Genomic DNA, 13,448 nt, shown 5'->3' with positions numbered 1-13,448 from the left:
GGGGTCTGGAACCAGGTACCTTTGGGGACCCTCCTTGGATGCCCAGTTACCACACCTGTATTGGCCTTGAAACATTTCCGTCTCCTCCATTTACCCAGTTGAGCTCTGCTCCATTACCTGTGATGATGAATGGGCAGAAAAGAGATCTGAGTACAGTTCAAATCTACTAATTTTGCACGTGGTAATTAATGCAGGTTCATGAGTGGTAAACATAAAGTTATGAGAGGACTTAAGTTTTTCTGGGTGCTCTCCAGCTTACAGATAAACAGTGAAGAGACACCACAATTTTTAGTGGATTAAACGTACTTTCTGCTTTGTACCTCTTTATGTCTCACTGCATTTAATGAGTTCCCTTATATTTTTTGATAACTTGCCTTCATTTTTTTTAAATTAAAAAAATTTTTTTTTAATGTTTATTTTTGAGACAGAGGGAGACAGAGCATGAATGGCGGAGGGGCAGAGAGAGAGGGAGACACAGAATCTGAAACAGGCTCCAGGCTCTGAGCTGTCAGCACAGAGCCCAATGCGGGGCTCGAACCCATGAACCGTGAGATCATGACCTGGGCAGAAGTCGGACGCTTAGCCAACTGAGCCACCCAGGCACCCCTCATTTTTAAAAAAATGTTTCTTTAGTTTTGAGAGAGAGACAAGAGTGCAAGTGGGGGAGGGGCAGAGAGAGAGAGGGAAACACAGAATCCGAAGCAGGCTCTAGGCTCAGCTACCAGCACCTAGCCCAACATAAGGCTTGAACTCATGGACTGTGAGTGAGATCGTGACCTGAGCCGAAGTTGGACACTTAACTGACTGAGCCACCCTGGCGCCCCTGTCTTCATTTTCTTAATTCAGTTGGCTGTGCTTGTTTACCTTTATGCAGGTCTTTGGTGGTTTCTCTTTTGCATAAAAGTTAACTCTGCTTCCACTTACATTTCTTATTTGACTATACTTTTTTTTTTTTTTAAATTTTTGAAACGTTTATTTGTTTTGAGAGAGAAGGAGAGTGAGCACAAACAGGACAGAGAGAGGAGAGAGTGAATCTAGGGAAAGAGAGACTTGGGCTCGATCTCATGAACTGAGATCATGACCTGACCCAAAATCAAGAGGTAGATGCTTAACTGACCCACCCAGGCACCCCGCCTATGCTTTTAATTTGTTCTTTTTCCTCCATCAGTTGCATCTTGAGACACCAAGGAGTTGTGTAGGCATTCTTGAAATGTAGGGATTTAGGCTCAAATATTTCAAAATATGTACTGTGTGTCTCCTTAAGGCACACAGAGATGGCTTTGCCCCTTTTCAAACCTGACAGTGGCTTGGCTTTGACATTGACAGGTAGAGCAAGCATCCTCTTGGGTTTGAGGAGCAATTAGCACAAAATGATCTAGTCCATGGACTAGTCTTCTGTAGCCATTGGATTTGGATGTTCGCAGGAGTGCTGGGTAACTGAAACATTTGTATGTCAGTTGGTTGAAAACCCAAGTATATTTACGTTGAAATATTCCTGAGCCAGTTTTTTGAATATATGCATTAAGTTTTTATACTTTGGAAGGTGGAAGTGGGTTGGACCATGGAGCAAAACTATGCTGGGATGGAGGAATTGTGGGAAGTATAGGGTCAGCCCATGATAAAACAGCAATCGTATTAGAGGCTTGTCTTCTATCATGCAATTAAAGCAAAAAGCTAATAAACTACATTAAATTGCTTACTTTGTGGTGGCAGTTTCCATAGCACTGCTTTACTTGCACGGGGCTGTCCCTAGCCTTGAAATAATGCATAGGTGTGTATCTTGGGTCTGTGCACTTTTGTGACACCAGCTGGCCTGCTAGACTTAATACTTGCTGGTCCTAAGTGCCTTACTTTGTTAGGCTGGTTTAACATCCTGAAGACACCAGTGTGGTATTTGGTGTCTAGAAGTAGTGTTTGAGACAGAAGATTGCCATTTAATAGTGATGAGCTTCCTTCACAGTTTGCATTTTGTGGTGGTATGAACCCAGACCACCATTCATTGTAATTTCTGAACCTTTCATGCACTACGCACCCTGGCTTATCACACATGAGTTACCAATGTGGGCAGTGTGTAGTAGATTTACTCTTGAGGTTTTTCCTTATTTTAGATCTAGGGCAAGAAGCATGGCTATTTTTAATTTCAAAGGTGAGTGTTCGAGATACCTGCCTAGTAGGACCAGAAAGCAGGATTCAGAATGCTCTGTGCATGTACAAGATCCATGCTCATGATGTTGTGATCTATGAACCTTTTATAACTTGTATTGTTAAACTCCACAAACTTCTGTTTTAATGGGAGTTTGGGGATACGAAAACAAAACAAGATATTTCCTCTCTATTCATTCTTTCAGTGTTTAATAAGAATTGTTTTGGGGCGCCTGGGTGGCGCAGTCGGTTAAGCGTCCGACTTCAGCCAGGTCACGATCTCGCGGTCCGTGAGTTCGAGCCCCGCGTCGGGCTCTGGGCTGATGGCTCAGAGCCTGGAGCCTGTTTCCGATGATTCTGTGTCTCCCTCTCTCTCTGCCCCTCCCCCGTTCATGCTCTGTCTCTCTCTCTCCCAAAAATAAATAAACGTTGAAAAAAAAAATTAAAAAAAAAAAAAAAAAGAATTGTTTTGTTTTTTTTAATAGAGAATTGTTCTTAAACTGTGTACATGTGCAGAATTTTTAAATTCACTTAGGTCGACTTTAGGTAATCCTATCTTTGTGGGCAATAAAATAATTTTTTAGACATCACTGTCAAATTTTTAGAGTTCCCAGCCCCTCTCCTAAAAGTAACAAAATACAAAAGAATTTTACTTGGTATAGTTTTAGCTGTTTGCCATTAAATGTTATTAACATTCTGAAAATAAAAACAAAATGCAGCACCAACCAAGTGTAATCGTAGTGCATGGTTTTTAAGAACTTAAAATTGGCTAGTGTTTTGCTGTAGCACACGTCACTATCTCCTGTTCCTTGTGGTATTTGAAATACTCTCAATTCTGGTTTAATTTGTTTTGTTTGTTTTCACCCAACATACTTTCAAAAAAAAAGCTTTATAACCTTTTTTTTTTAACGTTAAAAAAATGCTTATTTATTTATTTTGAGAGACAGTCACGTGATCAGGGGAGGGGCAGAGAGAGAGGGAGACAGAATCCCAAGCAGGCTCTGCAGTGACAGCGCAGAGCCTGACTTGCGGCTTGATCTCACAAACGTGAGATCTTGACCTGAGCCAAATTCAAGAGTCAGATGCTTAACTGACTGAGTCACCCAAGCTTCCCCCACTACATAACTTTTTTTTTTTTTTTTTTTTTTAATTTAAAGGGGATGCAAAAATTGTTTTGTTTGGATAATATTCTGGGAGCTTCTTGACCACGTGGGAGATGCCTGGAGAGAGCATGGCTGTAGGGAGAAGTGGTGTGATATTATAAGACTTTAGTCTTTTGCCTGTAGACTTTCTGTGAATGTAGATGTCAGTGCATTCCCATCAGGAAGCAGTGGCCCCACTAAGCTGTCTTTAAATGTATTATTTTCCATGACCTTGTTTTCCTAGAGCACAAAAGCATATCTTTTTTTTTTTCTTTTTTAAAGTGTATCTTCTAATAGGTAAAATGGGTATATTCTTGGTGCTTGTCACCTTCAGTTCTTGAGTTAACAGTGGTGGTGATTCTTACTGAGCATGACTGTCCTCAGCAACACTATATTTTTTTCCTCTTAAAATTTTTTTGAGAATCTGCTGTGTGCACAACACCAACTTAGGTGTGGTGTATGTTGTAAATAGCCATCTGTGTCTTGTTCCTGATGTCTCTTGACACAGTGCTTGAAAGCAAGTAAACCAGACAGAGATCACCAGGAACAAATACCGCTGCTGGACATGGAAGGGCCTTCTAGTTCCCTCGTCAGATTCTCACCTGGTTCAGCAGGGAAATCTAGGTTTTATGTACAACCACCTGTGTAAAGTAAAATGGAGCATTATCTTTTCCTTTACTGTTACTGGATGATAGAAAACCATCCCTTTTTTTTTTGTGCATACATTTAAAGTATACACTTTGATACATTTTGAAATGTTTATACCCTTGAAATCATTACACTCAAGATAATCCTTCCCTCTTTTTTCCCTAGTCAACCTCTGATCTACTTTCTGTTTTTACAGATTAGTTTCTGTCTTCCAGAGTTTTATGTAAATGGAATAATGCAGTATGTACTCTTTTTGTCTGGATTCTTTCATTCTACATTTATTCCAAAGTTAATTCATGTTACATGTATCAACATCTCATTTTTTTTATTGCTGGGTAATACTCCATTGTATGGATATACCGTAATTTGGATAATAAATTGTATGGATACCACTGTTCACTCATTCAGTTTGTTGGTAGATACTTGGTTGATTACTGGTTTTTGACTTTTATTTATAAACCTCCATTTTGTCAGTTATAATTGAAATTTTACCTTTTCCCTAGTCTTTCCCTTTCTGCAAAGTGCGTGTAATAGATTATGTTTTCTCTTTTTTCATTAGGTAAATTAAAAGGAAGAGAAACAGATTATTTCTGGGTACACCAGAGTTTCTCTTGGATAATAATACTATCAGATACCCAATTTTGTAGCATCTTTGGGTACATGATTTTGAAAGCAAATGTGGCACAGATGATTTTTTCAAGAATATAGAAACAGCCCTAGAAAAATGTCTAAGTGACTGCCATTACTTGGAGTGTGTTCTTGGCTAGCAAAGCTGTACACTTCCTGGGAACCTTGGAAACTACCTGGGAGGGACTCTGACAGATCCCCTAGAAGAGGCAAGAGTGTCACAAAAACTAAAAATGAGCAAGTTTGCCGTTTCTGCTTTAACTGTGTAAGTATTTGACTGTAAGACTCACTTCCCCTCACTCCATGTTCATTTTTAAAGTATAGCGGTGGAGTGATTTCTTTTAAAATTTCTAGTTTTCTTATCATTTGTAACCCTTCTCGTAGTAACTCAAAGGAAAGGGCCTATGCCTTTTCTTCCCTGCATCTTTCTCCAACCCCTGAGCATCTTTCTAGAGTTGCTATCACTCTTCCTTGTCTCTTCCAGCCTGTGGGCTGGCCGGAGGGTGGCCTGCAGTACCACATGGTGAAAAGGGGCTTAACGATGAGAGCCACCTGCCTTTCTCTCCAGGTTCCTCACTTGGCTTCTGCCTTTCCTTTTTCCACTGATGACCAGATTTAGAACTTCTGCAAGTTGGGTTCGCACCCCTGTTTGTGCCCAGAATCTTTCTTTCAGTGTGGGAGTGAAACATTCTTACTCATTGGAGTCTAAAGAGGTATACTTTTTTTTTTAAGGAAGAGTTTTTCTAAAATATTTACTGAACAGTATGGTAGGACCACCTGTAGGAAATCTAATTCTGCTAACCTAACAACAGTCAGTTGACCCAGTAGCAGCCTTCAGAACTGGTGATCAGGGGTAGTGCCCACATCTTCCCTGTCAGAGAGGAGTTTGGAAATCTCGTTTAGTTTTGGTCATTGCAAATCTGATGATAGGCTTATGTACAGAATCTATTTCTTGATGTCTCCAAGGTCTTAAGGGTGCTTTGATTCTCTTGTTCCTTGTCTCTGGAATCCATGGAGATAAGAGCTTCCTGTTTGAGTGGCAAGTGGTTTTGCTGGTAGAATGCAACTCCCTCAGGCTCGGGCTTTTATTTGCAGGGTGGGGGGGTTGTTAATTTCTGGGAAACAGTACAGTGTGTGTTCAGGGTAGAGGTGAGTAGGTAGTTAGACACCCACTGCAGGTGGTTGTGAGGGATGTTTGGGAGCTCTGGTGGTGATATGGTACCCACAAACAGGAGGCCACTGCAGTTGACCATAAAACAAGTGACAGGAGGCAGAGGTGGAGGTGGTGAGAAAAGAGGCTGGGATTCTGAGGTATTGGGTAGTTGCATTGAATATAAGTTGGCCATTGATTGGATGTGTCCTGAGTGAGGAGAGTCTAGAATGACTCTTAGGTTTCTGAATTCTAATAGAAATGATAGTGGTATTCATCAAAGTAGAAACACAAGAGGAATAAGAGGTTTGGGCAAAACGTTGAGTCCAGTTTTTGTCGCGCTGAGTTGGCTGATCTAAGGAACCCGGAGCTTTGTGTCTTATCTGAAGGTGAACATGGACCTGGAGCTTGGGACGGAGGTGAGTGTGGGAATGCAAGTCTGACAGTTTCCTGGGTGCACTGGATAAGACTGAGTGAGAGGGCAGGGGTGAGTGCTCCTTGGGGAGAGCACTCGGAACAGGAAGGAGGAACACTAATATTTACGGGATGCATAGAAGACAAAGTGGACACCAGGCAAGAGAATTGCCACCTGGGTGGAGGGAGCATCTGAAGCAGGATGGAGTTGTTGCTATAGAGAGGTCTTCAGGCCTGAGAGGAACTCAGACATGGCGGCAGTTAGGAGACATGGGTGCCCTGGTAGGGTTTCCAGATTTTGTGGCTTGGTGGGGGAGATGCTGGATAACAGACCATTAGTTATTTAGAAATGTGGAAGAAATGCACAGAAAAGAGCCAGTTGGCCTTTTCTTGGGAAAGGGGAGTAGGCAATTTTAAGGTTATTTGGCCATAGCCCCTAGTCTATTGCAGTCTTGGAACTTTTCCTGTTCTAGGGCATGCTAAGTTTTTATATTTGTGGAGTCAAGATTCTTTCTTTTTAAGTTTTGGTGGGTGGCATTAGGATTGAACATAATGATCTTAGCATTTAGAAAAGTTTACTGAAAACTCCAATGTTTCTCAATTTGTATTTACCAACGTGAGACATTGAACCTCATAAGAAATGCAGGCTTACAGATGAAGGCTCCACATGCATGATGCTCTTAAAAGGCCTTCCCTCCTGTGGGCTGTACCTGGGATACACAGTGAGAACCAGAGCAAGCTTGTTAGGCCTGCTCTGGAAAGTGAGTGGTTTAAGTAAGTACTGGGATTGGAGGAGCATCGAGTCATGGGGGAGGTGCTGAGGTGAGCCTTGCCAAATTTGGTTTAAAAAACCCCTGTGAACGCACAGTGATTTGTGTGCTCTTAATTGTTCCTCTTTGGATATTTATTTGTCTTTAGGCCTCTCAACTACTTGGTCACAGAATTCCCGATCTCAGCACAGGAGAGGTTCGTGCTCCAGACATGAAGATCGAAAACCTTCAGAGGTATTTCCTGAGTGATGGTGTGATTGTGCATGTCCTACATGTGTGCATGAGAACATATGATTGGCACACACCTGGTTGGTTGAAATTGATGCCTCTGCAATCATGGGCAAGTTATCTAACTTCTTTGTGCCTCAGTTTCCAAATTTGTAAGATGGGGATAACACAGGTGTTTGCCTCAGAGGATTCTTGTGAGGATTAAGTGGGTTAATACACAGACATTAATACATACTAAGCACTTAAAAGTGCTCAGTAGTAAATGTTAGCTATTACTATTAATTATATTCTTTTTTTCCTTTTCTGTTTCATCTTCGCTGGCTCCCAACAACTTTTCCTCTGGCCAGGAGATCAGCGGGTTCGGCTGCTGCCAGTCACTGCCAGCCTCAAGTTAGTTTTGGCCATGAATTTGTGGCTTATTTGGCAACAACCCATTGTAATTCTGGGAGTTTTGTTTTGGCGATTACGCTTAAGGCTTTTCCCCCTTCTTTTTCAATTTGTTTCTTCTATTTCCCTACTCCCCCACGTTTTGTTATCTGTCTGCCTGCCTACCTACCTACCTACCTACCTGTTCTCTATTGTCTCTTTATTTACAATTGCTTTTAGGTGCATTTCTCTGCTGGCCTTTGTTGATTAGGGCCTTCTACCAGTCCTGAGATATGTTTTCTTTGACAACCTCTGCCAGGCTCTGAGGATTTAAATGATTGAAGAAAGGGCATTTTAGTTTGTCACGGTTTTCAGGTGGGCAGGTTGTGGGGAAGAGAGCCTTTGGTTCAGCCCCTTGTTTTGTGCTGCGTCTTTCACGGGATGACTCCAAAGACCACCTCATCCTGTAGCTTCAGAGCAGAGGCCTGCATTCCACCAGGTACTTCATTTTCTCTGACTGTAATGGAAGTGTTGGGGGACACTGTGTTGAGCAGTGTAGGAATTTTTAGTTGTGGAATAACATTCTCCATGAGGAAATGTACTTTATATCCTTTAAAAGTCATCCCAGGAGACATTAGATCAAACCTTCATGGGCAGGTGGCCATTTTATTGCCTTGATTATTCCAGGCCTTTGTCATTTTGAACCTGTAGTGCTCCCCTCCTTTTCTGAGGTATTGGAGTGGCTCTGCCTGCCTTTATTTCTTCAATTCTCTGTGCTGCCTCCACAACCACTGTACTGTCACTTGAGGGTAAAAATACAGGGTGACTCGAATAGGGAAGCTGGTACTGGGCGTGCTGAGCACCAGGCAGTGAGATGGGGCTGAGCAGCATGGATGGCACTGGTCTTGTCCCTGACCCCGGTTTTGTTTCTGATTTTTTTCCTAAAGTTCTCTGAGTTCAGCAGTTAGTTCAGACTACTTTATATTTAGGTTAGCACTAACTCTGAACTCTGCCAGAGGCTTGGAAATTCATTTAGGGCATCTCTTTCAGTTTTTGGCGTCCTCCTCTGAGTCTTTTAGTAAAGGAATGGTGGGCCATCCTGTTCTCATCCTGTTGCTTCAGTTTGATTTTTCCTTCTTTGGCAAACTCCCTTATTTATTACTTGTAAGTTGTAGTTGGAATGTCTGTTTTAACTGACTTGCTTCCTGTGATTTTTGTTTTCAAGGACTTTTCCTCTTTGGGGGTGAGGATGGCACGGATGATCAAGGTCCTGTGCAGACCAGTGCGTCAGGTGGCTCAGGGCTGTCGGGGAACCTGATCTTAGTTGTGCTTTTGTGGAGGCTGCACAGCCAGGTTCTTCCTTTTTTCTGGAACGTTAGAAACAAGAAATGGCATACTGGTGAAAAGTCGGTGTTGAGAGATGGCAGCCTGGAGAAATGGCCTTTTTATTCAGACACTGCCTCAGACGGTGGTCTGACTATGGTGAAGTTTATTAAAGTGATCACCAGTCTGAAAAGCCACCAGGAAAAACAAATGGACCTATTAGCAGGCATATAATGTGAACTGTGCTTAGCAGCGTAAGAAAGAACTCACTGTCCCAAGAAGAGAGAGTTCAGCATTGTGACTTGTGTAAACAGAGTGTAGCTTACGGATGCAGGCTTGCTTTGTGCCAAATACAACTTTGGGCTGGTGCTGATGCCAGGGTTGGAGCTTCCTTATGTAGCCCTGAGACACCAGTGGACTGAGGATGGAGGACGAGGCCGTGGCTGTGCTCCTGCCGTGTCCCCAGTCAGGAGGAGCAGGCATGCCGGTGCCACTTTGCTCCCTCAGTACAGCGATACTTTTGAGTTTTGTGGGTCTGATTTTGGCCAGGTGAAGAGAGAGTATAGTAGCTTGCTTGCTTCTTTCTTTTACTCTCCTTCCCTCCTCTGCTTTCCCCACTAATGTTGCTTCCTTTGTAGAAGTTACATCAGGTAAAGGTGTGTAAACATGTTCTTTACAAGCCCCCTTTCTGACTTGACCCCATTGGTCTGTCCCCAATTCTCTCCCATATTTTTCTAGCCTGTACTTCTGCGTTGGCACCTGCCAACCAGGGCCTGACTCCCCAGCCACCTTGCCATGAGCCCTAGTGTCCTGGGAGGCAGGAGCTGGGTGGCTGCAGTCTGAGTATAGAAGAGGAGGCCCTGGTGGTTCTAGGTTTTGGCTTGAAGTGTTAAGTGGTTAGTGGAGTTTTATTTCTTAAACATCTACCAAAAGAGCACCCTTGAGTGAAATGCCTCCTTCCACAGATTTTTAGGTGTGTGTTTTCAGCAGCAGTCTTTGGAATTGAGAGTTCATGAGATTTCTCAGGGGAGGACAACGAGGTTTCTCTGTTGCTTGTCAGAGACACCTCAGGCTTGTGGAGTTGATGAGGAAGTGAGAGGGTAGTGTGAGCCGTGCTGCCCCCAAGCCTGAGAGGCCAAGGCTGTGGCCCACTGAGGGCTTCCGGTCGTCAGTCAGACTGGGTCTCTGCTGATACAGTGACCTTATTATGCAGCAGCTCCATGGTTACCCTGCAGCTGCCAGCACTCTGAATAAAAATGCAAGTATCAAATGTCAGTGACCCTTTCTCTCTCTTTACAGGTGTTTAGGACAGACCTGATCACCGCTATGAAGTTGCATGACTCCTATCAGCTGAACCCAGATGAGTACTATGTGTTGGCAGATCCCTGGAGACAGGAGTGGGAGAAAGGAGTCCAGGTGCCCGTGAGCCCTGGGACCATCCCTCAGCCTGTGGCCAGGTAGACGTGCCTCTCCACCTGCCGTTGCTTTTCTGCCCTGACATCCAGGTGCCTGAGAAGAGCAGTGTTTCAGTTAGTGAAGTGATGAGGCCTCAAGTGGCAATAGAAATGTGTAGAAACACATTTTAGGTCCATAGAGTAGTGATTTTTGAGGACCATGGGCCTCCAGACTACACATTCCAGCTGTCTTGGGAAGGTGCTGGCTGTACTTTCATGAGAGGAGGGCAAATTCCAAGACATTTTGGGAACTGATTGGTGGAGGGAAAACTTTTATTCCTCCACTTGTCCCTCACCTACCTCCAGATCCTCTTCACTCTGGAGAGGAGTGAGGGCCTGGCTTCTTGGATATTGCAGGGATTGACTGCACCTCTGGAGAGGAGGCCTGCCAGGTCGGGGTTAGGTGGAAGGGGAGCTTAAGGGGAGGGCTGTATTTGATGAATTCTCCTATGGCTGAACTTTGCCCAGTTGTTCTTGCTGGGCTTCCTTTGGATTTGCTTACAAAGTACTTTTCCCCTTAAGGGTGTTGAGGGTCTGGGTCCTTGATGACTTGCCTCTGCATAAAGGACCAGTTTGCTCATTTCTTCTTCGCTGTCTTGCTCAGCTGACTGGAGGTTCCTCACAGGGAGAGAGGATTCAGGGCCTCTGTGCTCAACTAGCACCTGGTTTCTCTGCTGTGTTGTCACTCAGCCGCCTGCCTTGTGAAGTGGACTCGTTCACTGTTGCTGATGATCATTGTTTTGGATCTGTGACAAATGTCCACATAAATATGCAGGCTTAAATGACCAATCAGATGCCCCTGTAGGCTGGACTTCTAGCCTGTGGAGTGGAATGTTAAACTGGGCTCTGCAAGATAAACACTGCATTTGCCTTAGAATCTGCATCTGGGGCACAATCCCGACTGTTTGACTGCTGGCAGTCCCAATCCAGGAATTCAGGAATTCCTCTATGAATCCTTTTTTTTGGGGGGGCGGAGGGGGGCGTGGATAGAGGAGCCCAGCATCAGAGAAGTATGTGGTACCACAGCTTCTGGAGTTTTTAGTTAAAACCTTGCTCTTAGTTGAGTAGGAGAAATAACAACCTTTGGTTTGCCTGAGTGTCACATAGATAAAATCGCTCTGGTAATTGTAAGGTTGATGAAAATACTTTGGACACTCCTTGGGCAGCTTGTTGATGCTGACACAAACTGCTGATGTGGTGGGCGTGTGGGGCTCTGATGCTGGGCCTTTGTCTTTAGGAAGAGAAGGCCCTTCATTCCATGTTGGGGGTGATTGGGTCTTGTGTCATTTCTTTTGAGTGGGGTATGGTGGAAAGCTCTTCTGTGGGTGTTAACAGGTTGGGGGAGGTTGGCAGTTATAAGGAGATCCTGAGTGTATGTTGGGAGAGTCCCCCACTTGGCTAGGCCTCTTAGATTCTTAGACTGATTAGTAATGGACAAGGGCTAGTTTTATTTTTAAGATTAGAGGTGATGGGTTTGTCCCCTTGGCTCTGCGGTGTTCTGCCATGCATTGTCCTGCCTGAACCTAGTGCTGGGCCTTCAGCAGGGTGGTCAGGCCTGATTGGTGGAAAGTGATTTTTATCCTAAACTCTCGCAAGTTAGGTTGGTGTTGAGGTGTTGCCAGCAGAGCAACTGCTGTCCTAGATGAAGGCTCAGGGCATGTGGGATCCTGGGAAGCCAGTTGGAAAAAGCTGGTAAAGCTGGTTTTGAGGACTTTTTAGTGTTTTTTCACTTGTATCTTTTTCCATTTTGGGGGCTTAAATGATACTTCTACTTAGTTTTATTAACAGTGATGTTAATTAGCAGTGACGTTTTAAGCCACTTTGTCTGGTGAGAACCTGGGGTTTAGGGCGTTGGAAGTGGAAGCAAGCTTTGGGCCTTGTGATGAATTCCTTTCATGTGGCAGGAAGGGTAACGTGGCTGCCTTGTTTTCTTGTTAACTAGGGTCGTGTCTGAAGAGAAATCCCTCATGTTCATCAGGCCCAAGAAATACATTGTCTCACCGGGCTCCGAGCCTCCAGAGTTGGGCTATGTTGATATCCGGACGCTGGCTGACAGTGTGTGTCGTTACGACCTCAACGACATGGATGCTGCATGGCTGGAACTGACCAATGAGGAATTTAAGGAGATGGGTGAGAGACCATGGGTTGTATTGTTTTATTAATGAATGATGAATAGAGAAGAATTTTAGACATCTGGGTGAGTAGTAGAAGCTCATATCCTGGTGAAGGCAGCTTCATCATAGCTTTAGTCTCAGAATCGTGGGCTCTTTTTTGGAGATCAGCTTGTCTGGCTATGGCACATGTCTGTGGGCGGCTGGTAGACAGAGTGGTGGGATTGATGAGGGATGTTGTCCGTGGGTGTGGAGGCAGGATTCCCCATCTCTGCCCTGATCCACCCCCTCACTTATTTACCTCAAGGGAACTGAAGCCCAGAGAAATGAAGTGACTTCCCCAAGATGACAGGAGGGTCTGGTCTACAAAGTTTCCTGCTGTGTTCCCCGCCCCCTCCCACCGCAATGTCATTCAGATCCTTTCCTCAGCTCTGGCCTATTGTTTCTCATATTAAACACCACTCTAGCCAGGCTCACTGTTTTCTAACACACCTCTTGTGTTTCTCACTTCCGTGATTCTCCTTGAGTCCTCCAAACCTGGAGTGCTTTTCCCTTTCCCTGTTCACCTCTGTCCAGGCTCTCCTTCCGTGAAGCCCCCGCCTTAGTTGAGCGCTTTGCCCATTATGGTTTATTTTCTATAAATTGATCTTTTTGTGTGTGTGTACAGCTTGGAGCTTCTGTACCTCATATGCTGGCACGTCCCAGTGTCAAGACCAGGATGGCACATGGGTTTCATCTCACATGCCACCTCTGATTGCCAAGGGCTTCCTGAAGTGTCGTGATGAGCAGGACCACTGAGGTCAAGTCTGGGCTCTGTGTGAGAGACTGCAAGGATTAATTGGAACTTGTGCTGTGGGACCTGGGTGGGAGAGAGGTGTTTGGTGGCTGTCTGGCACACAGTAGATATTTACAGAGTATTCGATGGTAGATTTGAAAGCCCTGAGGGACAAAGACTGCTTTTGTGTTGTATCAGTCAGTCGCTGAACCTAGCACAGGGCCTGGCACATACCAGTTGTTTTGCTGCCATGCTGCTCACCAGGCTGTGGCATGGGAGCAGTGGTGCAGACTGAGCT

General features: G+C 44.4%; 1 protein-coding gene across 18 annotated transcripts in view; it reads left to right on the top strand.

Moving 5' to 3' along the window:
• The window catches only part of JADE1 (jade family PHD finger 1), a 59,488-nt gene that overhangs the window by 22,000 nt on the left and 24,040 nt on the right, over positions 1-13,448 (top strand). For 14 of the 18 annotated variants that reach the window (XM_045467704.1, XM_045467606.1, XM_045467648.1 and 11 more), the window contains exons 3-5: positions 7,042-7,127; positions 10,110-10,267; positions 12,207-12,394. In XM_045467704.1, coding sequence (XP_045323660.1) covers positions 7,042-7,127; positions 10,110-10,267; positions 12,207-12,394 — 432 coding nt within the window. Of the gene's footprint in view, positions 1-7,041; positions 7,128-7,468; positions 7,512-10,109; positions 10,268-12,206; positions 12,395-13,448 lie in introns of all 18 variants that reach the window. The other 4 variants (XM_045467666.1, XM_045467657.1, XM_045467672.1 and 1 more) reach the window with 1 other exon arrangement.

The sequence above is a fragment of the Leopardus geoffroyi genome, chromosome B1 (genome assembly GCF_018350155.1).
Source record: "Leopardus geoffroyi isolate Oge1 chromosome B1, O.geoffroyi_Oge1_pat1.0, whole genome shotgun sequence".
Classification (NCBI taxonomy): Eukaryota; Metazoa; Chordata; class Mammalia; order Carnivora; family Felidae; genus Leopardus; species Leopardus geoffroyi.
The sequence above is the reverse complement of the archived record's forward strand: the minus strand, read 5'-3'. Positions and strand labels throughout refer to the sequence as shown.